Source organism: Geotrypetes seraphini, chromosome 1, assembly GCF_902459505.1.
Source record: "Geotrypetes seraphini chromosome 1, aGeoSer1.1, whole genome shotgun sequence".
In the NCBI taxonomy this organism is placed as follows: Eukaryota; Metazoa; Chordata; class Amphibia; order Gymnophiona; family Dermophiidae; genus Geotrypetes; species Geotrypetes seraphini.
This window is the reverse complement of record NC_047084.1, coordinates 127954720-127980581: the sequence shown is the minus strand read 5'-3', so window position 1 is coordinate 127980581 and position 25862 is coordinate 127954720. Positions and strand designations below refer to the sequence as shown.

General features: G+C 45.4%; 1 protein-coding gene across 1 annotated transcript in view; it reads left to right on the top strand.

Annotated features, from left to right (window-relative positions):
- ATP5ME (ATP synthase membrane subunit e) overlaps window positions 1–14892 on the top strand; it is a 30428-nt gene extending 15536 nt beyond the window's left edge. The window contains exons 3-4 of the mRNA XM_033938286.1: window positions 672–770; window positions 14762–14892. Of these exons, the coding sequence (XP_033794177.1) occupies window positions 672–770; window positions 14762–14787 (125 nt within the window). The 3' untranslated portion in view covers window positions 14788–14892. The remainder of the gene's footprint in view (window positions 1–671; window positions 771–14761) is intronic.
- Window positions 14893–25862: the final 10970 nt, after the last annotated feature.

Below are 25862 nucleotides of genomic sequence, written 5' to 3'. Positions count from 1 at the left end.
CACTCTACCAGTGTCTTTCCCCATGACAAACTATGGCCATTTCCTCCAGAAACGTGTCCAAATCTTTTTTTAAACCCAGATACAATAACCGCTGTTACCACATCATGTGGCAATGAGCTCCAGAGCTTAACTGTTCTTTGAGTGAAAAAATATTTCCTCCTATTTATTTTAAAAGTATTTCCATGTAATTTCTCTTGCTCACTCCAACAACTTTGCTGGGTTTTATTTCAAGTTGGGTGGGCTTTTTTTTACCCCACCAAGAAGACATTGTAATCCTTTGAAGTTGTTTTGCTATTACTACCAGTGCAAACAGTAAATGCAGTCTGGGTGATGGAATTTGTGTTTCTTGTAGAAAGGTAGACATATTTCAGGTGTTCCGCTTAAAAAATTTCATAGAAGCGTTGAACTGAGTGCTTGGGAAATACTTTTCCCTGCAAAATTTCAGAAATGTTCTACTGCAGAGCGGTTCTGTAAATATAAATCTGGATTTTTGTGTGTTCTTCAGAGATCTCAAAGCAACTCATTTAAAGCTTGCAAAGTCATTTGTCTGCCTTACCCTTTTCCCTCCTTGGAGTTCTAAAGTAGATGTTGGGAACAGCAGACGGAAGCAGAGATTTATAAAGTGTCTGTTTAATTCAGTAATGTAGTCTCTCTGCTTCTCTGAATTGCAGATTACCTGAAGCCTGTTGCTGAAGAGGAAAGGAGGATAGAGGAAGAAGAGAAGAAAAAACGTGAGGAATTGGAGCGCATTGCAAAAGAGTTGGCGGCGGGTATGTATCTCATGTGAGAGCAGAGTTCAAAGGACATAAATCTGCTCCGTATAAAGCCGTGCTGAAGCTCTGTCCTTTGAAAATAATAAAAAGGTAATATGGGAGGTGTGGAAGAACCCTAAACCTCAATACCTGACACTCAGTGCTGAATGGAGAGGAAGAGCCCTGCTGCAGCCTGGCATGGTAGAGAACAGAATTGGCCACTATAGGTGGGAAGGGGAGAGAGAGGGGAGCAGAAAACACAAGAGTACAGTGATTATAAGAGTAAAAATGGATATGACTTCCTCACTGGGGCATCGTCCTAATTACCAAAACCTGGCTCAAAGACAATGATGGAGCTACCTTAGGTATGCTTTGTCCACCAGGCTACCAAGCAATAGCTTGCCCACACACAGACACTAGAGGTGGAAGAGTAACCACCATCATTAAGTCCAGCCTCAACCCAAGACTGATAGACACCATCATACTAGATGTGCTAGAGTGCCTCACCTTCTCAGTGGATCACAACAGAGACCTAACCTTCGCCTTGATATACAAAGCACCACACTCTCCAATGACTGTCTTAGATGACCTGCTATCCATCCTTAGCAAACTGACCATCACATACAACCAAGTCGTCATACTTGGAGACTTCAACTTCGCAAGCTACTCACACGAGACTGGAGCCCCAGCAGACTTCATCACTACACAATCGGACCTAGGCTTCCAACAAAAGGTCCCCTCACTGACTTGCTCTGCGGGCCACATCCTAGACCTAATTGTTACTCAAGAAAACATTTTGCTCACCACACAAACCCCAGCCTGTACCACCCATTTGATGTCATTCAACCACAGCTACGCAACAAAGCAACTGTCAACCAGGAAGCAACCTCAACATAAAATAAAATACAGCAATGATGCAATCAACCTAGAGAATCTCTCCACAGGCCTTTCTAGCCTAGTGGGAACATCTAAATTAAATTCTCAATCTGTTGAAGCTACACTGAGATAAGAAGGGCTAGCCCCAGTCAAAGAGATCAAATACTGCCAGTATTCCTCCCCTTGGTTTACCAACGACTTAAGAACTAAGAAAAGAGAACTAAGGAGAGCGGAAAGGAAATAGTACGAATCCAGACTTAATAGTGACAGGTCCAAATGGAAGGATCTGCATAAAGTATATAAAATAGCCACCCTAGGGGCTAAAAAGAAGTACTACTCTGAACAACTCTTAAAGACCTCCAATAGATCAAAAAATATACTCGCATTACAAGGAGACAATCAGTATCTTAACACTGAACTCGACAGCAAAATGCTCTCAGACTACTTTACTGACAAAGTTGACTCCACGCTACAAACATTGTTCCCCCGCGACTCAGACAAAACAACTAAAACCACATCTGGGAACCTAACTAATTTCAAAACTGTCTCCCACGATGACATCGTTGAGGTACGAGACGCAATTTGCCCTTTGGCTCGAACCTGGACCCCTGTCTGCTACACCTCCTAGTGGCGGTGAAAGACACCTTTGTAGACTCCATACTTTCTCTCATCAACACCTCTCTACATACAGGTGTAGTGCCCACAAACTGGAAGTCGGCAGTCATCAGATCAATTTTGAAAAAAAACATTTTTGACCCTAACATGCCCGGCAATTTTAGATCTGTTTCCAACCTACCCTTCATCTCTTAAAATCCTGGAAAAAAACAGTGTTAACCCAATTACATTCCTTCATTGACAAACAAGGCACCCTATCCATCTTCCAATCAGGATTCAGGGAAGTCCACAGCATTGAAACCGTCCTGCTTGACAGTTGACAACTGCTGAAAATTGATGGACAAGGGTAATGATGTCCTTCTGGTGCTGCTGGATCTCAGTGCAGCCTTCAACACTATTGACCTTCCTTTTTTCATTGAGTGGCTCTTTGAAATCGGAATCCGAGACGTTGCACTACAACGGTTCTCCTCTTTCCTGAATAACAGATCCCAAAGCATAAGAACATAAGTAGTGCCTCTGCTGGGTCAGACCAGAGGTCCATCGTGCCCAGCAGTCCGCTCACGCAGTAGCCCATCAGGTCCAGGACTTTTATAGTAATCCTCTATCTATACCCTTCTATCCCCTTTTACTTCAGGAAATCATTCAGTCCCTTCTTGAACCCCAATATCGTACTCTGTCCTATCACACCCTCTGGAAGCGCTTTCCAGGTGTCCACCACCCTTTGGGTGAAGAAGAACTTCCTAGCATTGGTTCTCAATCTGTCCCCTCTTAATTTTTCCGTATGCCTTCTCGTTCTTGTAGTTTTGGAAGTTTGAAGAATCTGTCCCTCTCCACTTTCTCTATGCCCTTCATGATCTTGTAAGTCTCTATCATGTCCCCTCTAAGCCTCCACTTTTCCAGGGAAAAGAGCCCCAGTTTCGCTAATCTTTCAGCATATGAAAGGTTTTCCATACCTTTTATCAATCGCGTCGCTCTTTTCTGAACCCTCTCGAGTATCACCATATCCTTCTTAAGGTATTGGACGTAGTACTCCAGATGTGGGCACACCATCGCCCGATTCAACGGCAGGATAACTTCTTTCGTTCTGGTTGTAATACCTTTCTTGATAATACTTAGCATTCTATTTGCCTTCTTAGAGGCCGCTGCGCACTGTGCTGATGGTTTCATTGTCTTGTCCACTATTACCCCCAAGTCCTTCTTTAGGATACTTTCACCCATTACCAGTCCTCCCATCGTATAGCTGTACTTCAGGTTTCTGTTTCCTATGTGCAAGACTTTACATTTCTCTACATTAAACTTCATATGCCATCTCGTCACCCACTCTTCTAGTTTATTCAAATGTGGTGTTCTGCAGGGGACTGTGCTATCCCCCCTACTATTTAATCTCTACACTAGACCTGTCCTAGACATAGCCTGCAAATATCAAATACAGATTCATTCCTTCACGGATGACATCCAACTGTACCTACCACTAGGAGAAGCCCATGATGCCCAGATTGCAAAACTCCTAATCTGCCTCTTGGAAATCAAAAACTGGATGTCCATCAACAAATTACAACTAAATGTCTCCAAGACGGAACTCCTTTCGATCCGCAAAGAACGCTGTGACCGTGCCCATCCTTCCCTGTGCTGGGACTCGACTACTATAGCTGCAAAAGACCAAGCGTACAGCCTAGGAATACTCCTTGATTGCAACCTGTCGCTATCCGACCATATCCTTCAGGTGTTATCTTCCTCATTTTAGTACCTGTGACAACTCTGAAAAATAAGGAACTACTTTTTCAGAGTCTAACTTTGCCCAACTACTCTATGCCTTAGCATGGATTACTGCAATGCATTATTCAATGGTCTCACAGCGAAGAATGTACGACGTGTTCAAAACGCAGCGATCAAGCTTTTGAAAAACCTCCATGCCCACGACCCTGTCTCCCAGGCTCTAGCATCGGCTTACTGGCTGTCCATAGCCACACATTGTGTCTTCAAGAGGCTGATGCTAGCATTCAAATTCATGCATGACATGGCACTGGGCTACATGACAGCTAAGCTTCCTCCATACATGACAAACCAGTTCCTCTGCTCCCAGGACGAAATACACCTCAAAACGCCCCCTGGCTGTGCCTTCGACTGCAAACAGCCAAGTAACGGTCCTACTCCCACTTCATACTGAGCCACTGGAATCAATTGCCTCTGCAGATCAGATCCCTTGAAGGACTCCTTAGCTTTAGAAAAGCAATAAAAATATACTCCTTCACCTAAATCCCTGCCCTTGACCGATAGACTACAAAGGAATGTAAATTGGTCCTCATTTAGTTCCTCTCTCTTGGAATTCTGCAAGACCCGATGTTACCAGATCTATCCAGAAGCTTAAATTATCTTTCCCCTCGTTAAAAAGGCGTTATCTATATTTGAAAATTAGGGAAATCTCTTTACTTTAAAATCACTGAGCTTTGGAATTATTTTCCTGTCCAGCTGCATAATTTGGTCTCTCTCCAATTATTTCAAAAACATCTGTAAACGTGGCTATTATCAAAAATGTAAATTCTGCTGCTCTCTATATAATCACTAATTCTTTAGCACTCTCCAGACCAGTAGAGGTTAACTTTACGATTGGGTATATATCTAATCATGACCAGCAGGTGGAGACTGAAAACAAAACTTTGGGACAGTATATCCTAGCCCCTCCTCTCTATTTCCCTCAGTCTTCTTTCAGTCTCCAGCAGGTGTTGAGTGATCTGTACCCATCTCCCTTGGTAGGGCTGTTGGAATTTGTTTAGAGGTTTATTGTCCCTGTTTTTAGCCGGACGGAGCTTGGACGGACTCTGTTTGGGGGTTCGTCCGACCTCGGGGGTGTCAAACCCGGCGGGTCACGAGCGGGGTCCCTCCCCCCACTTCCTCCACCTCCCCATATTTTTTTAGAGGAGCCTCAGCAGTAAGCCTTGCCCCCTAAATCAAGCAAGGCATATTGCTTCGAGAGCCTGTGGAGTCTGTTCTGTGTAAAAAAAAAAAAAAAAAAAATCCTGAGGTAGTGCTGGTCTGGAGGGTTGTATCCCTTTAAGAAAACTGTATTTTACTGTATTTTTTCAACTAACCGGCACTTTTTTACAGCTAGGTCGCGTATGGAGCAATGAGCACTTCTAAAGGGAAAAAGTGCTCATTGTGCTCCAGACGCGAGGCACTCGCGGCCGGCCTGTGCAAGCGGTGTTCAGGCCGGTGCGGTGGAGGAGCTCCGTCGGCAGCGGCTGCAGGCGCCCAGAGCTCCCCGCCGATGGTGCCTCGCGAGTCGGCAGGGAACGGTGGAGAAGCCCGGTCTTCTCCGTCCGCCCACGGAGGGATTCCCCGAGCCGCCGACGGTCGGGTTTTAGAGGATTCCCTCTCAGCTGATATTTTGACAGCTGATGCCGGCTTGCCTGTTTTAGCGGCTGAGACTATTCAGGTCTCTCAGCCGCTGCAGGCTATGGAGGGAGCTGTTTTGGCGGGAAAGACGCCATCTTCTCTGTCTGGCCCCTCCATTTTGTCTTCCACCTCAGGTGACCTTCCCCCTGTTTTGGCTAAGCAGGGGCAGGTTTCTGCTGGGTCCCCTGCTGTGGCAGGGAGTCCCTTGGGACCCTCGGGGGGTTTTTCCCCTGATTTTTTCTTTTCATTATGCAAAGCCTATTTTCAGGCGGCTGGGGGTCCCGGTTGCGCCCAGGGGGTCTCGGGGGGTGGGGTTTCCTCCGCGCTCCCTGCGGCTTTGCCTCTCTCGTCTGACGTGACGTCCCCTCCGCCGCCTCTCTTGTCCAAGCGTCCGCGGGTGTCGTGGGACGAGGATTTGTGGTCGGAGGAACGTGTCGGTCTGGAGGAGGACCTGGACCCTTCTGAGGAATTCCAGGACCCTCTGGAGGGGACGGAAGCTGGCGGCGGGTTGTCGGGTTTCCCGTTCTCCAGTGACGAGGCGTCCGTGGTGCGCCTTTTTCAGAGAGATGAGCTGCCTGACCTTATTCAACAGGTTTCTTCGGCTTTGCGTTTTGAGGACGCGCCGCCGGAGACTCCGCGTGTGGGGGACCCTCTGTTACGAGGGATCCGTTCCGTTTCCCGCTCTTTTCCTATGCATCAGGATATTCGGGATATTATTCTTGAGCAGTGGAAAACGCCGGAGACGCCGTTTCGGCTGGCGCGCAGCATGGCTCGCCTGTATCCCATTCCTGAAGGGGATCGGGCTACGTTAGCTTCGCCAGTCGTGGATGCGGTGGTCTCGGCTATTTCCAAGCGGCATACCGTGCCTGTTGAGGGCGGTTCTGCCTTGCGGGACTCTGAGGAGCGCAAATTGGAGACCATCCTTAAGCAAAATTTTCAAGTCTCTGCCTTTGGGGTCCAGGCGGCTATTTGTGGGGGACTGGTCGCTCGCGCCGTGTTTCGGTGGGCGGAGCGGGTCTTGGATCGCGAGTCTGACGACTGGTCTCTGGTGGATCAGGAGGTAGCGAAGATTGAGATGGCTGCCTCATTCCTCTCGGATGCTCTGTATGACTTGGTGCGGATCTCGGCTAAGTCCATGGCTTTTGGCGTGGCCGCAAGGCGTGTGTTGTGGCTGCGCGCTTGGGCGGCGGATGCTGCGTCCAAAGCTAAGCTTACTAAATTTCCCTTTCGGGGGTCGTTTTTATTTGGAGAGGACTTGGATAAGTTGATTCAGACTCTGTCGGACTCGAAAGTTCCCCGTTTGCCGGAGGACCGTGCCCGCCCGGCGTCTCGGGGTGGTGCGGCCCGGGGGCGTTTGCGGGAATTTCGCAAGTATCGCCCTGGGCGTGGGGCTGCTTCTTTCCAGTCTCCGGGGTTTTCCCGGGGTCGGTTCTTCCAGCGCATGCAGCCCTTTCGGGGGGCCCGTCGGGGGGCAGGGAACCCCTCCGCCGGTTCCCCCGCTTCCCGTCCTGCACAATGACGCCTTGCCGGCGCCCCCCTTGGTTCCGGTGGGGGCCCGGCTGCGCGACTTTTTTCCCAAATGGGCCGAGATCACGTCCGATCAGTGGGTCCTGGAGGTGGTGCGGGACGGTTATGCCCTGGAGTTCGCCCGCTCTCTGCCGGATTTTTTCCTCGCTTCTCCGTGTCAGACTCCGGGGAAGACGCAGGCTTTTCGCCAGACCCTTCAGCGCTTGCTAGATCTCAGGGCAGTAGTTCCAGTGCCCCCCCCGGAGTGGGGCACGGGCAGGTACTCCATTTACTTTGTGGTGCCCAAGAAGGAGGGGACTTTTCGGCCCATCCTCGATTTGAAAGGGGTCAACAGGGCTCTCAAGGTTCCCTCTTTCCGTATGGAAACGCTGCGGTCGGTCATTCTGGCGGTTCAGCCGGGGGAGTTTCTCACTTCTCTCGATCTGACGGAGGCCTACTTGCATGTTCCTATTCGGACCTCTCATCAGCGTTTCCTGCGCTTTGCGATCTTGGGTCGGCACTATCAGTTCTGTGCGCTTCCCTTTGGGCTGGCCACGGCTCCCCGGACGTTCACCAAGGTGATGGTGGTCGTCGCGGCAGCCTTGCGGTCGGAGGGCATTCTGGTACACCCCTACCTGGACGACTGGTTAATTCGGGCCAAGTCGTTGCAGGAAAGCTCCCGGGTTACGACTCGGGTGGTGGAGTTTCTCCGGTCGCTGGGCTGGGTGGTCAACCTTTCCAAGAGTCGGTTGGTTCCGGCTCAGCGTCTGGAGTACCTCGGGGTGCTGTTCGACACCTCCTTGGGGAGGGTCTTCCTCCCAGAGGCCCGGGTGAGCAAATTGCAGTCTCAGATTCGCCTGCTTTTGGCGTCCCGGTGTCCTCGGGCGCGAGATTTCCTCCAGGTCCTGGGGTCGATGGCGGCGTCCCTGGACGTGGTGAGGTGGGCGCGGGCCCACATGCGTCCTCTCCAGTATGCTCTGCTCCGGAGGTGGTCTCCCCAGAGGCACGGGATGGATGTTCCGGTTCCCCTGCGAGGCTTGGCGCGCTGCAGTCTGCGTTGGTGGCTCCGGACCCCTCACCTAGTTCAGGGGGTGGGTCTGGATCTTCCGCAGTGGACGGTGCTCCTTACGGATGCGAGTCTCCTGGGTTGGGGGGCCCAGTGTCTGGGTCACTCAGCTCAGGGAACCTGGTCCACGGAGGAGGCCTCCTGGTCGATCAACGTGTTGGAGACCAGGGCGGTCCGGCTGGCGCTGTTGGCTTTCCACTCCCTTTTGTTGGGCAAGTCGGTCAGAGTCCTGTCGGACAATGCCACGGCGGTGGCTTATGTCAATCGTCAGGGGGGCACCAAGAGCACTCTGGTGGCGCAGGAGGCGGCTCGGCTCATGGTTTGGGCGGAGTCGCATCTTCTGGACCTCTCGGCCTCTCACATTGCCGGGGTAGAAAACGTTCAGGCGGACTTCCTCAGTCGTCACTTCTTGGATCCGGGAGAGTGGTGTCTCGGCGCCGAGGCGTTTCAGTTGCTAGTGCGTGCTTGGGGGCAGCCCCTGATGGATCTGATGGCTACAAGTGGCAACGCCAAAGTACCCCGCTTCTTCAGTCGTCGCAGGGACGGTCTGGCCGAGGGTCTGGATGCTCTGGTCCAACCGTGGCCAACGGAGGGGCTGTTGTATGTGTTCCCTCCTTGGCCATTAGTGGGCAGAGTACTGCTTCGCATTGTTCGCCATCCGGGGCTGGTGGTCTTGGTGGCTCCGGATTGGCCTCGTCGTCCGTGGTATGCGGATCTGGTGAGGCATCTGGTGGCGGATCCTCTTCCTCTGCCTCTCGAGTGCGATCTTCTGACGCAGGGTCCCATTCCCATGTTCGACCCGTCTCCCTTTTGTCTTACGGCTTGGCTCTTGAAAGGGGCCGCCTGAGTATGAAGGGATATTCCGACAAGGTGATCTCTACACTTTTGGGGTCCCGGAGGCTTTCTACCTCTCGGGCTTATGTACGGGTTTGGCGTCTTTTTGAGGAATGGTGCCGAGCGCGGGGAGTGGTCTCCTTTCGCGCTTCTCTGCCTAACATTCTAGAGTTTTTGCAGGATGGCCTGGATAGGGGCCTGGCCTGGTCTTCTCTTCGGGTTCATCTGGCGGCCCTGTCGGCTTTTCGGGGGCTGGTGACAGGTCAGCGTTTGTCAGCCATTCCTGATGTGATTCGCTTTCTTAGGGCGGCCAAGTTGATCAGGCCTCCCATAAGGCCCTCGATTCCCTCTTGGGATCTCAATCTGGTTCTTTCTGTTCTAGTGCGCCCTCCTTTCGAGCCGTTGGATGGCTGTTCGTTGAAGGACCTTACGCTGAAGTCGGTCTTTTTGGTGGCCATTACTTCCGCTAGACGGGTGTCTGAGCTACAGGCTTTCTCTTGTAGGGCTCCCTTCCTGGAGTTTTCGAAGGAGCGGGTTGTTTTGCGGCCTGTTCCTTCCTTTCTGCCGAAGGTAGTTTCTCCTTTTCATGTCAATCAATCGGTGGTCCTCCCGGTCTTGGGTAGTCGGGAGGGTTCTTCTGAGCAACGACAGCTGCGCAAGTTGGATGTCGGTCGGGTCCTCCATGCTTATGTGCAGCGGACCCGGGATTTTCGGAGCTCCGATCATCTCTTTGTGCTTCTGGCGGGTCCTCGTCGGGGGGCTGGCGCTTCTAAGGCTACTATTGCGCGTTGGATCAAGGAGATGATTGCTTCCGCTTATCTTCTGAGTCAGAAGCCGGTTCCGGAGTTTCTCAAGGCTCATTCCACCAGGGGTCAGGCGGCTTCTTGGGCTGAGTCGTCGCTCGTGCCTCCGGTGGATATTTGTAAGGCTGCGGTTTGGTCCTCCTTGCATTCATTTGTTCGGCATTATCGGGTAGATGTTCAGGCGCGTCGGGACGCGGTGTTCGGTGAGCGTGTTCTGGTATCGGCCCTTCGGGGGTCCCGCCCGTGAGAGGGACTGCTTTGGTACGTCCCAATCGTAAAGTTAACCTCTACTGGTCTGGAGAGTGCTAAAGAAGGAGAAATTAGGTTCTTACCTGCTAATTTACTTTCTTTTAGCTTCTCCAGACCAGTAGAGGTCCCCACCCTGTCTGTTGTTGTTGTTGTTGGGGCTGTTGCGCGGGCAGTTTTTGGTTTTTGCTGCGGGTTCTAGTATTTTTCTAGGGCCGGGGAGAATTGAAGAACAGCGGCTGTGGCTCGGCTGGCTTAGCTGGCGAGCTGTGGGGACCTTATTCCTTCGGGAATTTCTCCTCTGCATTTTCCAACAGCATTTTTGGGTATGTTATTTGTTACTCCTTTCGGAGTATTGTTTTTTCTCTCTGTTGTTTTCCAGTTCTTGGTTCTGCTTGGCTATTCGGCAGACTGAGGGAAATAGAGAGGAGGGGCTAGGATATACTGTCCCAAAGTTTTGTTTTCAGTCTCCACCTGCTGGTCATGATTAGATATATACCCAATCGTAAAGTTAACCTCTACTGGTCTGGAGAAGCTAAAAGAAAGTAAATTAGCAGGTAAGAACCTAATTTCTCCTTCTTATTATATTTTCCTTTCTTTAAAACTCTTGTAAACCGTGCCGAGCTCTATTTCTATAGAGAAGATGCGGTATATAAGCTTAAGGTTTAGTTTAGTTAGATAAATCACACGCTTCCCACTTATATTTAAGTGCAAAGTCTATTCTATATGTAGGAGTCGGCCTCAGTAATGGAGCCTACGCATAATCGTAGTCAATGACTGGAGTATTCAGCGTAGTTGTTTAGCTCCTTTTTCTCCAATCATTGGCCATACTCCCGTGTTTTTTATTTCAAACTCTACCATTCAACTTATTATAAAAACTACTAATCGTTTATTCAATAATTTATTTTTATGAAAGTTTCTCTTTTTTCTTTAAAAAAATTTTTTTTAACTTATCACACTTTTATATCTTGTTCATTTACTAGGGATGTTTGCACTACTTCATCAAAAGACTACCTTATTTAATCTCTATCTCTTTTTTTCCCAGTTGTTAACAGCAAATTATATTCAGTGCTGGTAAAAAATTACTTAGCTTTTTAGTCAGCGCTTGTATTTCAAGAAGAGCCAACGTTTCGTGGGAAACCGTTCAAACCCACTGCATCAGGGCCAGGATATATAGGAATCAAGCCGTAATCTGTATAGTTCAGCAGCAGTCTTAAAGCTTAAAGGCCACTTCTGTTCATGGCAAGGCTGGCTGGATGCCTGGTTCCCGCCGCTTCCTGCCAGAACTGACGCAGCTGCCTCCTCTTCCGTCCTCTCGGCATAGCAGCGCACCAGGTTGCCTGCCTGGTCCTGCGCCACTTCCCGTGAGAACTGAGTTTCTTACCATCATCATTCTGCGGCGTATCAGACTCCCTGTCCCCCAGGTCACCTGGCACCTCTGGCAAATTTAAGAACCCATTGTGGCCCACGAGTCAAAAAGTTTGCCCACCCCTGCCCTAGTATGTATCAAGTTAGGATAAAAACATCTATCTAGTTTTCCAAGAAGGGGGCAGTTGTGTGATAGCATTCCCGACTGACAACAGAGAGAGTTGCAAATATCTTGACCTTTTGTCCAAAATGCCTGACACGAAGTGCAAAGGAATTGTCCGAGCTGAACCCTCTGATGCAAGGACTTCTTCCCCAATGCAATGCTCCATTTGGGAGTTCACTATTGCCTCTGGGTCCCGCGATGTTGTTGGAGTGCTGTCTGCTGTTTCCTCGGCAGGAGGAGAAGCCGAGGAATTAGACTTGGAAACATCTCTTTCGCCTCCACTAGCTGTACCACCGCTGTGTCCTGCTCCTTTCGTGGTAGAGCCGGGGGATCCCTGTGAAACTACTTTTGCGGGAGAAACCCCATTTCGAGGGGCAGACGCCGCGGGAACTTCAAAGAAGCAGAGAATGTTGGAAGCTGCTGCTCAAGCTACACCACAGCGGTCGGAAACACCGGCGGTGACTCTGGAGAACATTTAGCAGCTTCTCCAGACACTAAATGGAACAGTCAGCAAATCTTCAAATGATATTTCACGACTTGTAAGTACTGTAGATGCTCTTTGTAAAAAGATAGATGGGATACAAGAGGATTTTGCTTCTGAAATGAAACAAGTGAAAGCTAATGTGGAACAGCTTCAAAATTTAACTATTGGGATTGTGAAAGATAAAAATCTACTGACTAAAAAATAGAACAATTTGAAAATTATAACCTCAGATTAAATATGCATATAAGGAACTTTCCAAAATCTTTGCTTGTGACCCCTCTAGATCTGTTTAAAAAATATTTGATTGAAGTCTTGAAGTTTCCTCCAGAAAATTTACCACCCGTCAATAAAATTTACTATTTACCAATGAAGAAGGAAATGGGTCCTAATTTAGGGGGGGGGCAATGAATTTGGGTGAAAGAAAAAATCTTAATATATCTGACCTTCTTGAAACCAGTTTGTCAGAATCAACAGAAAGAGCCATATTATTGGTATCACTAGTTTTGGAGCAAGATATTAATGCTATATTTAGAACCTATTTCCATCAGTCTCAAGAATTGTTCTATGGGAAAAGGATTTGGATGTATCCTGATGTTACTTGACAAACGCAGGATCGAAGAAAATTATTCCTTGAAATGAGATCTGAAACTTTGGCATTAGGAGCCACCACTATCCCCATTGCTTTTCACCACTCCCTATTGCTTTTCAATGTCTACATGTCCTCACTAGGTGCGCAATTGACCCAGCTGGGGATAAAATTATTCAGTTACGCAGATGACTTCACGATCATCATTCCATTCACTAACTCTTTCTCGGAAATTACTCCCAAGGCATCAGAAGCACTAAATTTGATGGAGCGATGGTTGACTGAATTCAAACTGAAACTTAATTCAGAAAAAGCAAAATTTTTTGTAGCTTCGCCACACCCGCTTGATACCAAAACACCGCTATGCATCAATAACCTCAGTTATCCTATTCAATCTACTATGAAGATATTGGGTATAACACTAGACCAGTGCTTAACCATGAAGGACTCCTTAATCAGAAAGGGTTTCTTCACTCTCTGGAAACTTCGATCCATTAGAGCATATTTTGATATGTCAACATTTAGAATCCTGGTACAATCTGTCGTACTAAGTCAACTTGATTACTGTAACATCGCCTATTTAGCAATTTCCCAAAAGAATATGCGACGATTACAATTGGTGCAAAATGCAGCGGTCAAACTGATTTTCGGGCTGAAGAAGTTTGATCATGTGACAGCATTGGCTGCCGATGGAGGCACGCGTGAAATTTAAGTTCGCCTGTTTCTGCTTTAAAGTACTATATGGTCTAGCCCCTAAATACATAACTGACCTTCTCTCCTCAGCCAACAGACATAAGAGAAGTTCACATTCGAACTTTGTTTCCCTTCCAGTCAGAGGATGTAAACTCAAAAGACACCATCAACACCTTTTCTCATATCAGGCAGCATTATGGGGTAAAGATCTAGAACAATTGCTTACACCTACTACTTATGGGGAATTCAGGAAATGCCTAAAAACATATCTGTTCCTGAAATATCTAGGCAGCTGACCCGTACAACTCTTTCTCCTCAATAAATGATCGCTAAAAATAATCAATACGCGTCGGCAGTATATCTTCTCAGTCACAGCTCCCCAAACCTGGAATTCTCTCCCCAATTATCTACGTGAAGAACTCAACTTAGAAAAATTTAAAAGTAAACTAAAAACTTTCTTATTTAATGACGCCTTTGTTATTTAATACTATTTGGTCTCATTTAATATATTTTTACAAGTCTTGGAACCAATCTATTCTCTTCTCTATAACATTTTTTCAATTATCCCTACTCTTATCCCATCCATATGTGTTTTCCTTTATTTGTTTCCCACTCTGCTTAAATATATTGTAATTTCTCCCCCTACTTATCCCAATGTTTCCAGTTCATCTCGTAACTGTCTATGTCTCGTTTGTCTTTAATTATTTTTAAAACTTCTTTTATATTGTAATTTTAATCATGTGTAAATCGCTTTGAAACCGATAAAGCGATCAATCAAATATATATTAAACTTGAAACTTGAAATCCCTTGAGCTGTTAATCACTAGCTTCCACTAAGATTCAGGTCCATGTATTGGCTGCTGCTTAGGGCCCACCTGCCTTACCAGACCATCATGGTATAACATACGCTGTTTTCTAATATTACATTGCATTACATTAGTTTCTTTTATTCCGCCAATACCTTGCGGTTCTCGGCGGATTATAAAAGGATGAGATTCTGGTCATATCCAGAAGATTATAGGGAAGTTATTGGTTGGAACATTTATAGTCTGGTGATAGAGTGAGGTTATTGGTTGTGTCGGGAGTTTGTATAGACATATTTCTTGAATAACCTGGTTTTTATTTCCCTCCTGAAGGTATTGTAGTTTGGTGCTGAGATCAGTAAGTTGGAGATGCTGCTTTTGAATAAACTTGACAGGCTGACGTTAGGGCCCAAAGTGGTGAACTGGATTAGAAACTGGTTGACAGAGAGAACCCAGAGGGTGCTAATTAATAGAATTTGCTCAGAGGAGGGAAAGATGAGTAGTAGAGTGCCTCAAGGATTGGTGCTAATATGTCCTCATTTATCAGCTTTTTCTGATTTTGTTTTCTTTCAGCCAATGAAGACACCATATTAAAATGAAGATTTCGCCTTCTGGTGATGGACCCTTTCGCTGTTGTATCTATTTTGTTCTCAATCTGCTTTCTATGAAGAGTCTGATCAATAAATGCTTTTTGTGAGCACTCATTGTGAGGTTGACCTTTTCTGTGCTACACAAAAGAAATAGATTTTGGTCATTATCAGAGAAGTTTACAGAGGGTAAATTGCTCATTATATGATTGAAAGGAAGCACATTCTGAAATGTCCAGCCTTGTATGGAGACATTCCTGGGGAGGGGGTTTGATCAGGGCAGTGTCAATACTGTTAATTTTCTTCAACATAAGAAAAAGTGGCATTTTCTACAGGTGCATTTCCCAACATAGTTTTCAAAGGGAAAAGTACTAACTGCAGCTAGGGGGACTTAATTTGCCCACTTATTAAAAGCAATGTAAAATGCCAAAAATAACTTCTTTTTTTAACATTTACCGTATATACTCGAATATAAACTGAGATTTTGGGGCCCAAAAAATGGGGGGCTCTGCTTATATTTGGGCTATCGCCTACCCACTCCCCTCCTAGACCTATTGCATGTCTCCACAGCGCCTGCCGCAAGACTCATCTCCTGTCCCGGCTGAATGCAAACCCCCCTCCCCCACACACACCCCGACTCCTTGGCAGCCTCGTGGTGGACAGGAGGATTCCCTTCTGCCTCCTGTGCCTGCCAAAATTGGACATCCACACCTCCCTCCCACCTCCCCCATGCACCTTTTGGGTCCCATGTGGCCAGCTGGTGCAAGGAACAGGATAGATCTTCCTGCTCCGTTCTAGGCTGCTGTTTGATTGGTTGCTGCAAGGGGGGACAGAGCCTGGCAGGGAGTGAGGGGGGCTGGATGCAGAGCCTGGTAGGGGAAGGGAGTGAGGGAGAGGGCACTGGGTGCAGATCCTGGCAGGCCAGGTTATTTGAGTATCAAGCCCCAGAGTCAACCATTTTTCCTCCTTTTTGGGGAGAAAAATGGGGGTCTCGACTTATATTCAGATTGACTTATATTCGAGTATATATGGTACTCTCTTTTTTTATGGAAAATAACCTAGACTTCAGAAAATATAATGCCCCTGTATCACTCCATGGTGCGACCTCATCTGGAGTATTGCGTTCAATTCTGGTCTCCTTATCACAAGAAAGATATAGCGGCGCTAGAAAAGGTTCAAAGAAGAGCGACCAAGATGGTAAAGGGGATGGAACTCTTCTCATATGAGGAAAGACTAAAACGTTTAGGGCTCTTCAGCTTGGAAAAGAGACGGCTGAGGGGGGATATGATTGAAGTCTACAAAATCCTGAGTGGAGTAGAATAAATACAAGTGGATTGATTTTTCACTCCGTCAAAAAGTACAAAGACTAGGGGACACTTAATGAACTTACAGGGAAATACTTTTAAAAGCAATAAAAGGAAATATTTTTTCACTCAGAATAGTTAAGCTCTGGAATGCATTGCCAGAGGATGTGGTAAGAGCAGTTAATGTAGCTGGTCTTAAAAAAGGTTTAGACAAGTTCCTGGAGGAAAAGTCCATAGTCTGTTATTGAGAAAGACACTGGAGAAGCCACTGCTTGCCCTGGATTGGGCCAAATGGGATCGACACGTGGGATCTATTCGCAAAGTAAAGGCAGGGGAGGGTCATTAGGGTGGGCAGACTGGATGGGCCGTGGCCCTTATCTACTGTCAATTTGTATGTTTCTATGATTGGTGGCATGGAATGCTGCTACTCTTTGGGTTTTAGCCAGGTACTAGAGACCTGGATTGGCCACCATGATAAGGGGCTACTGGGCTTGATGGACCATTGGTCTGACCCAATAAGGCTATTCTTATGTTCTTAAATATATTGAGCCCTTTATACAAAGCCACGGTAGCAATGCTACTGCGATAAATACACCAAAGTCCAACTATTTACCACAGCAGCATCACTACCACGGCTTTGTGAAAGGGGCCCTTTGTAAGCAGCCTTCAATTGGTTGTCTGAGCACTTTGACTATTATCTTTTTCTTGTAATCATTTTAAAATAAGTAAAATAATTTTTTGAAAAATTATAGCAACTTTGCATGCCATCATTTTACAGGGATTTCACAGCAAGGGTATATTTTGTGGTTCCTCTTGGAATGGAGCCTGTTATCTCCAGCAGGCAGTAAGTGAAACAGTGGTAAAGGGATATCTGCTTTTGTTCTCTCAGGGTTTCCGCAGTTGGCAATGTGTTTGTTGCAGGTTTCTGGGTCTTGCTGCGGTTTCTACCTGACAGATGCAGCGAGAACTGGAAACCTGCAACAAGCAGATGTCTGCTTTATTGAAAACATTTTGTGCATGTATGAATTCCATTTTCTCTAGACATAGACGTTAAATTTGTGAGCAGTGGTGCTAGTTATCGCAGTTATCCTAACTCCTGTCGAGTTCAGCATTTCATATCCATTTACAGTTTACTGATCTTGCAGCAAAACAATCATGAGTCGTTTGCGTGTTTACCAACTTTGGGCAAAACTTGCCTTATCCTGCTGTACAATATTGGCAGAGTATCTCATGTTGGCTGGGGATTGTCTGTGGACTGCAGGCTGCAAGTCTTGCCACAGATTTTCTGTTAGATTCAGGACTGGGCTTAGACTGGGTCATTTGGAGACTCGGCAAGAAGAAAGTGGATGACCTGAATTTTCAACAGGACAGTGATCCAAAGAGCAAAACAAAAGCAACAGTGAATTATGTTTCCGCTCCCAGGTCTGTGGCAATGTAATTATTTTTTTTAAAAAAAGGGCTGTGGTGGTCCGGTGTGCTGCCAGGGGCGTCAGCAGCGGAACTGAGCTGAGAGCTGCCCGGTTCTGGAAGAGGAGGTGGAGTCAGCCTGATCACAAACCTGAAAATGCAGCGTAAGTGCAACATTCTGGGTCTGACCAGGATGAGGAAAGGAACTGGGGCGATTGGTCCAATGGCTGCAGCGCTTGCCTGTGCTGCGCACTGGGAATTGGACTGGGTTTGGTACACACATGATTACAGGTCAGAGAGGAGGCTTTTGCATGAGAGGTGTGCAGAGCAAGCTGGAATGTCCTGGGACCTGGCAAAGCAATGAGGCTGTGCAGTGGCAGATGGAAAGCCTTGTAAGTCTCTTGGAGGTCATGGCAGGGTGTGAGTGAGGGTTGAGAGCACTGTTCTCTCTAAGCTGAGTAGGAGTTCTCCAACTGTATTGTTGCCAGTAGGGGTGGTGCCTCAGTATTGCATTTTCAGTCACTAAGAACAGGTAGGTTTCCTGGTATCCTACACACCTTGCCTATCTCTCACTATTTAAAATGGGATACTGAAACAGCACCCGCTCAGCTTAGAGCAGTGGTCTCAAACTTGCGGCCCGCCAGGTACTATTTTGAGGCCTTCGGTATGTTTATCATAAGTAAAATAAAACAGTTTCTTGATCATATGTCTCTTTAGCTATAAATTACAATATTATTATTAAGACTTAGCCAAAAGGAAAGATTTATAAACTATAAAGAGTTTTACCTCATACAAAATTGTCATTTCTTTAATAAGACATTAACTATTTTTTCTGCGGCTCTCCAAGTACCTACAGATCCAAAATGTGACCCTGCAAAGGGTTTGAGTTTGAGACCACTGGCTTAGAGGGAACAGGGTTTGAGAGTAAGGAAAATGTTTCATCTGGATCTTCAGTACTGAATTATGTGGGCTTCTAAGTTGAGTGCTCCCCTTTACCCACAGCTAAGCACTAGTGCATAGCTTGCATGAGGCAGCATGAATTTTTGTCTGCATAGGGAACTTGACTTGATATTGGCATCCTAAGGATATGGCTAGCAAAATGCATGTGAGAGTGCTGGCGAGAATCAACTCATTTCGATAGCATTGTGGCTGCCCTAGGTTCAGTATTGATACAGTCTCGAGGCAGAACAGAGGTAAAAATGTTCTTTTTCAGTTGAAAAACATCAGTTGGTTGGTAGAGAATTAAAGCTTATGTAGTTAGAAGAGGAAAAGAGTCGTTAACCACACTGGCTGCCGTTTGGTCTTCCTTCCTCCTTTTTTAATACATGAAATGTATCTAGTCTGGGCTTCCAGGATGGAATTTTTGAATAATGTCCGTTCATCTTGGGCAGGCGACAATAGTACACTCCTTTCACTATTCTTTTCCCACTTACAGAATTTCTACCCATAAGGGTTCCAAGGTGCGTTTCTGCTCCTGTAGAATTTTAAGTCCATTTGATTCAAGGCCCTCCTTAACATATAATGCTACACCTCCACCAATTTGATCCACCCTATCACTATGATATAACTTGTACCCTGGTATGACAGTGTCAGAGATGCCTATTAGATATACAGTGGTGCCTCACACAACGAACTTAATCCGTTCCAGGAGCAAGTTTGTTATGTGAAACGTTCGTTGTGTGAAACGCGTTTTCCCATAAGAATACATGTAAAACAAAATAATTCGTTCTGCAGCCCTGTTGTCCCATAAGAATACCTGTAAAACAAAATAATTCGTTCTGCAGCCCTACATTTCCCTCCCTCCACCTCACCTCACATGCAGAGCCTGCCAGCCTTCTCCCTCACCCAGCTGCACGATCTGCAGGAGGCTAAGAACTTCGGGAACTGGGTCAGTTCCCACTGCAGCTCCATGTGACTCTAGGCAAATCACCTGACCCTCCAGTTGTCCTAGGTCAGTGGTCGGCAAACCGCGGCTCGCGAGCCGCATGTGGCTCTTTAGCCACTTGAGTGCAGCTCTGCACTTGCCTAGGGCCCGAAACTGTCAGAAGGGTCCCAGGGCTGGCGTAAGAGGGGGGAGCATAGATCTAAGGGGCCCTGCGATCCAAACTTCTTTATTAAACACCTAAATTTTCCTTTTCAGAGGGACCCCGACATGGCAGCTGTTCTCATAAACTGCCGGTAGCTGCCCCGAAGCTTTCCCTTTGCGGCGATCTGCCCTATCAGAAACGGGAAGTTGCAGCAGAGGGAAAACTTCGGGGCAGCCGCAGGCAGTTTGTGAGAATGGCTGCCATGTCGGGGTCCCTCTGAAAAGGAAAATTTTGGCTGGAGAGGGCAGTGATCTCTTGCCTTCCCTACTGCTCCTCCCCCGTACTGTCCAGCTTTCCCTCCCCTGCTGGCCAGAACTCCTCATCTTTCCCCCAAGAAATTCAACAGTTTTCCTTCCTCCCTCTTCGGCTGTACCAGCAGGTTAGTTTGTCTGCACAATATTCACTGCTGCTGTGCATCAGCGGGTCTGGCTCCCGGCACGATCTCAAAAAGCTGTGCACGCGCAGCTGCTGGAGTTGATCAATGTTCTCCTCTCCTGCAACTTCCGGTTTCCGATTGCGTCAGAGGAGAAGATTGAACAACAGAGCATGCGCGCATGTGCTGCTCCCTGAAAGCGTGTGGCTGGCCGAAAAAGAAAGCCGGAAAACTCGGCATCCGAGGTAAAGTGAGGGTGCTGCTGTTCCCGGCTCACATTAGGAAGCGGCGAGAGTAGTTCCGCCCCCCCCCCCGGGCCCCTCGGGCGACTTCGTTGTGTGAAACGAAGTTCGTTATAGGGAGCAAGACAAAAAGTTCGTTATGCGCAGCGTTCGCTGTGCGAGGCGTCCGTTATGCGAGGCACCACTTATCTATCTTTTCATTTAGTTCAATATATTCTAACGCTCCCATCTTGTTTCTTAGGCTTCTGGCATTTGCATACAGACATTTCAAATAATGTTTGTGACATCTCTTTACAATTTGCTCAGCAGTTGGCATGGATAATTTGCAATCTTTAAAACTGTAGAGTTTCTGAGCAGTAGTTCTAATTACCAGCCCTGTACATGGAAATCTAGGTCACCAAACCAGTTTTATGCAATACCTTTCTATTAGGGTCAATCAATGGTTCTCAGTCAGTGTGTCAGGACATACTAGTGTGCCACCAAACATTTGACAGACAGGAATCCCCTGCTTTCTTTAACAACCACATGTTCCTGTAGGCTCTGGAAGCATGATGACAGATAAAGGTCAAATGGCCCATTCACTGTCTATTTAACACATTACTTTCCTGTGTGCTACAGTCAGATTCCAGCATGGTTCAGTGAAAGGGTCTCCTAGTAAGGTCCCCCAGGGTTCTCCATTATCGTCAACATATATCTTGTTCCCTTGGCTAATTTATTACAAAGCCTGAATGTGATATTCTAGATTTATGCCGATGACATCACTATATTAATACTGATGAAATCTTTTTCATCCAAATTGAACAATTTAATTTCAAATATTTTGATAAAAATAGAACAATGGACGATGAAGTCACTCCAAACTTAAACTTAATCCTGAAAAAAACTAGGATTTTTCTAGCTAGTCCTGATGAGAAACTTACGGAGACTTCCATTCAACTTAATAGCCAAAATTTTGGAATAGCTACCACTATTAAGGTCTTGGGAGTAACTTTAGATCGTTACTTATCCTTTGAGAATCACACTGATCAAATGATTAACAAATGTTTTGTGATCTTGTGAAAACTTAGAACCATAAAAAAAGTTATTTGATTTGGCTTCTTTTAGGATATTAGTACAAGCCACTACCCTATCTATCCTGGTTTATTGTGATATTATCTATTTGGGGTCATATAAGAAAACATTTACCAGTCTGCGTCTAGTACAGAACCCATCAGTATGTTTGATTTTTGGGTTGAAAAAGTATGATCACGTGAGTCCTTTTTATTTGCAACTCCACTTTTGAAGCCAGAGTCATCTTTAAATTTGGTTGCATTTGTTTTAAAGCAAGTTTCAAGTTAGGTTTTTTTTAAATTTTGATATATTGCAGTATCATGAATTCAAAGCGATTTACAATTAAAAACAAGGTCTTAGTTATTAACTACAATAAACACAAACATTACTGACTGATACATAAGGGAAGTAGGGAAAACTACAATAAGCAGTAAAGGAAACATGAAAGGTAAGTACAAAGGGAGGGTAAAAATTTTAAAAGTATTAATATGAATTAAAAAGAAAATTAAGAGTTGTTATTTTTTTAATTTTCGAAACTTAAGACAGAGGAAACGTGAGTTTCTGCAAAGATCGAAGTCAAAGGAGAATCCGACAATTAGGTCTCAACGGCATCCTTGTACAACCAGCATTTTAATAGTCCTTTAAATTTACTTAGAAATTTTTCTTCCTTAATAAATGATGGTAAGGCGTTCCATATTCTGGGCACTGTAACCGCAAAGATCATATCTTGTCTTGTATTTATTGTACTAAGTGATGGAATTACTAGAAGGTTTTTGTCCTCTGATCTCAAACTTCTAGTAGGAATATATGGAATAAGAAGAGAGAGAAATTTTTTAAAAAAATTGCATCAGGTTGGGCAGACTGGATGCACCATTCGGGTCTTTATCTGCCGTCATCTGCTATGTTCTGCTATGTATGTACCTTTCTAGGAATTATGGGGCTTTAGTTATTAATATTTTGAATGTTAATAGTGCTATTTTATAGGAGATTCTGTGAACAATTGAAAGCCAATGAGCTTCTTTGAGAAGAGGAGTCACATGGTTGAATTTTTTCATTATAATTTTAATTGTGGTGTTTTGAATTAGTTGTAGAAGATGGATTTCTTTAAGAGCAACTCCATTATAGAGCGAATTGCAATAATCTAACTTTGAAATGATCAGTGAATGTACAAGGACATTCAGTGATGAGTCCAAGAATGGAGCAATTGATCTGATCATTCGTAACTTCTGAAAACAACCTCTCACTACTGCACTAATAATAATAATAATAACAGCTTATATACCGCAATACCGTGAAGTTCTATATGGTTTACAAAGATTAAGCAAAGGTACAAATTGATTGACTTTAAGAGGGGAGAAAGAAAGAGGGTTAATAGGACAGGAAATCCATTTTTGAGGAGAGAGTGATCAATAGAACAAGTTAATCGCTATAGAGGGGAGAAAGAAGAGAGGATCAGTTGTCTAGATACTTTAGGAACAGGTGTGTTTTCAGACGTTTCCTAAATTCCTCATAAGTAGTGGGCGAAAGCAATTGTTCTAGGTCTTTACCCCATGATGCTGCTTGGTGCGAGAGAAGATATTCATGGTGTTTTTTCAGTTTACAACCTCTCACTGGGGGGGAAACGAAGTTGGAATGTGAGCTTCTCTTGTGTCTGTTGGCTGAGAAGACAAAAAGGTCAGTTATATATTTAGGGGCAAGTCCGTGTAGTGCTTTGAAGCAGAAGCAGGCAAATTTAAACTTTGCGCGCGCCTCCATTGGCAGCCAATGCAGCTGCCGGTAGTAGGGTGTCACTTGGTCAAACTTCCTCAGCCCAAAGATCAGTTTGACTGCTGCATTTTGCATCAATTGTAAAAGCTGCATGTTCTTTTGAGAAATTGCTAAATAGGCGATGTTACAGTAGTCAAGTAGACTCAGTATGAGGGATTGGACTAGGGTTCTGAATGCCGCTGTATCGAAATAAGCTTTAATGGATCTGAGTTTCCAGAGAGTGAAAAATCCCTTTCTGATCAAGGAGTCCACCTGGTCTCTCATGGTTAGGCACTGATCCAAAGTTACACCTAGTATCTTTATGGTAGGTTGGATAGGGAATTAAGATTATTGATACATAGTGGTGATTTGGTGTTAAGCGGATGTGGCGAAGCAACGAAGAAAGTTGTCTTTTCTGAATTAAGTTTGAGCCTAAAGGTTGTCATCCAGTGCTCCATCACATTTATGGCTTCTGAAGCTTTAGGAATAGTTTCAGAGATAGAATTAACGAATGGGATGTTGATCGTAAAATCATCTGCATAACTAAATAGTTTTATCCCCAACTGGATTAGCTGCGTGCCTAGTGAGGACATGTAGATGTTGATTGAGATATGTCAATTTTTGAGCCAGTCTGAAATTGTACTTAATTTCTTATTGACATTTTGGAATTCCTCTGTGAAATACGAGTCTAATGGAAGTAAGAGTTGAAGATCATTCGCATAGGTGAACGCTGTAAACCCAATAGATTGACAAAGAGTAGAGAGGCTAAAAAGATGTTAAATAGTAGGGGGGATAATATCGACCCCCTGTGGGATGCCATAGTTGGTAGATATCATGTCTGAGGTGGAATTATTAAAGATAACTTTTGATGATCTATCTGAAAAATAAGACAAACTATTGAAGCACAGTTATCACTAATTCCAATGGATTTCAGTCTTTTTATAAGAAGATGGTGATCAAGTAAGAATTCAAGAAATATTGGTATGTTTATGTATCCCATTCCAAAAGCATGTCGTTTCAAGAGTTCTTTGAAAAGACACTTGCTTTCCAAGCTGGAAAAACGAATTCTTGGATGAGTTCTTTGATTGCTCAAACACAATCCTATTATGTATTTAGAAAGTTGATGAAAACTTACCTGTTTGAAAGATTTGTATGCTAATTTTATAGTTATATTCTCTGCTTTTATATTTGTATCAAAATGTATTCTCTGACTCTGTATTTTCACTGAAATATAATAGTTCTCTTGATATGAACCGCCCAGAACTATTGGTTGAGCGGTATATAAAAAATAAAATAATTATTATTATTATAAACTTTTTGCCAACGCAAGCAACTACTCTACACTGTTTCTTGCGCAGGCCTAGCTTCCTTTGAAATCACTTCTGGGTCTTTCATGCTGTTTCTCCTTAAGTTGGATTTGTGTTCAACAGAAACCTGATGGCAGATAAAGACCAAATGACCCATCTAGCCTACCCATCCGCAGTAACCATTATCTCTTTCAAGCAAGTGTGTTCTTAATTCTCTTGTCATATGCATGTGCAAATGATGACATAAACAACATATTCTGACGTGCACATACTAAGAACTTTAAAAACATAGTTTTTGCTGGTGTGGGGAACAATGAACTCTAATTTGTAATATTACTGTACAGATGCAGTTAGGGAGAATCCCCTTCAGGTGAACAGCACCAGCTGCTAAGTCAAAGCTGAGCCTCCCATCTGAAGGTTGCAGCTCTAGGCCTGCGTCTGTGTGGGAGGGAGCTCTACTCACCCTGATACCACTGACCTATTCTGCACAATCACTCTTTCTGGGGCTCACTGCCACCCACACTTCCCCACTATCATTCTGATAAGGCAAATTGTACAGAGGCAGGAGAGAGGAATGGCCTTGTCTCATATAGAGAGGGAAAGGTACAGAGCTGAGGCTGGCGTCTTGCTTGTGGGTGGTGGTGGCTTCTCAGAATGGGTTTCAGGTTCAGTTTCACTTTGCTCTTCGTTTTTTCATTTGAATAAAATCGTGAGCCTGTGGGTAGTAAAAAGTCTGTTCGGAATATGCATTTGCAGGGGGGAGCTGTGAATCTTCCACAGACAACCCAGATTTCCAGTTCTGGGAGACTCCGGAGCTGTCTCTGCTCCCTCCTCTGCCTCCACCTTGGGTTAAAGGGCTGCGCAGGAACCCTATGGGCTCATCTCTGCCTTTCCTCCATAGTCTCCTTTAAAGACACTAAGAGGGTGATTCTGTAAAGTGGGGGCTAAAATTACACTGCCAAATAGAACTCCAAATGATGATAGTCTGTTCATATGCCTATTTTACATAGTACATACTGTAATTGACAAGAAGAACATACACATTGCTGGAGTCTGGGTGATTCTCACACTGACGTGAATAATTCATAAAACACTATAATAATAATAATAACTTTATTCTTCTATACCGCCATAATCTTGCGACTTCTAGGCGGTTTAAACATAGAAACATAGAAATAGACGGCAGATAAGGGCCACGGCCCATCTAGTCTGCCCACCGCAATGACCCTTCCCCACCTAACTCAGTGAATAGATCCCACGTATCTATCCCATTTGGCCTTAAAATCAGACACGCTGCTGGCCTCAGTGACCTGAAGTGGAAGATTATTCCAGCGGTCAACCACTCTTTCAGTGAAAAAGAATTTCCTGGTGTCATTGTGCAGTTTCCCTCCCCTGATTTTCCACGGGTGCCCCCTGGTTGCCGTGGGACCCTTGAGAAGGAAGATATCCTCTTCCACTTCGATGCGACCCGTGAGATACTTGAACGTCTCGATCATGTCTCCCCTCTCTCTGCGTTCCTCGAGTGAGTAGAGCTGTAACTTATCCAGCCTTTCCTCATACGGGAGATCCTT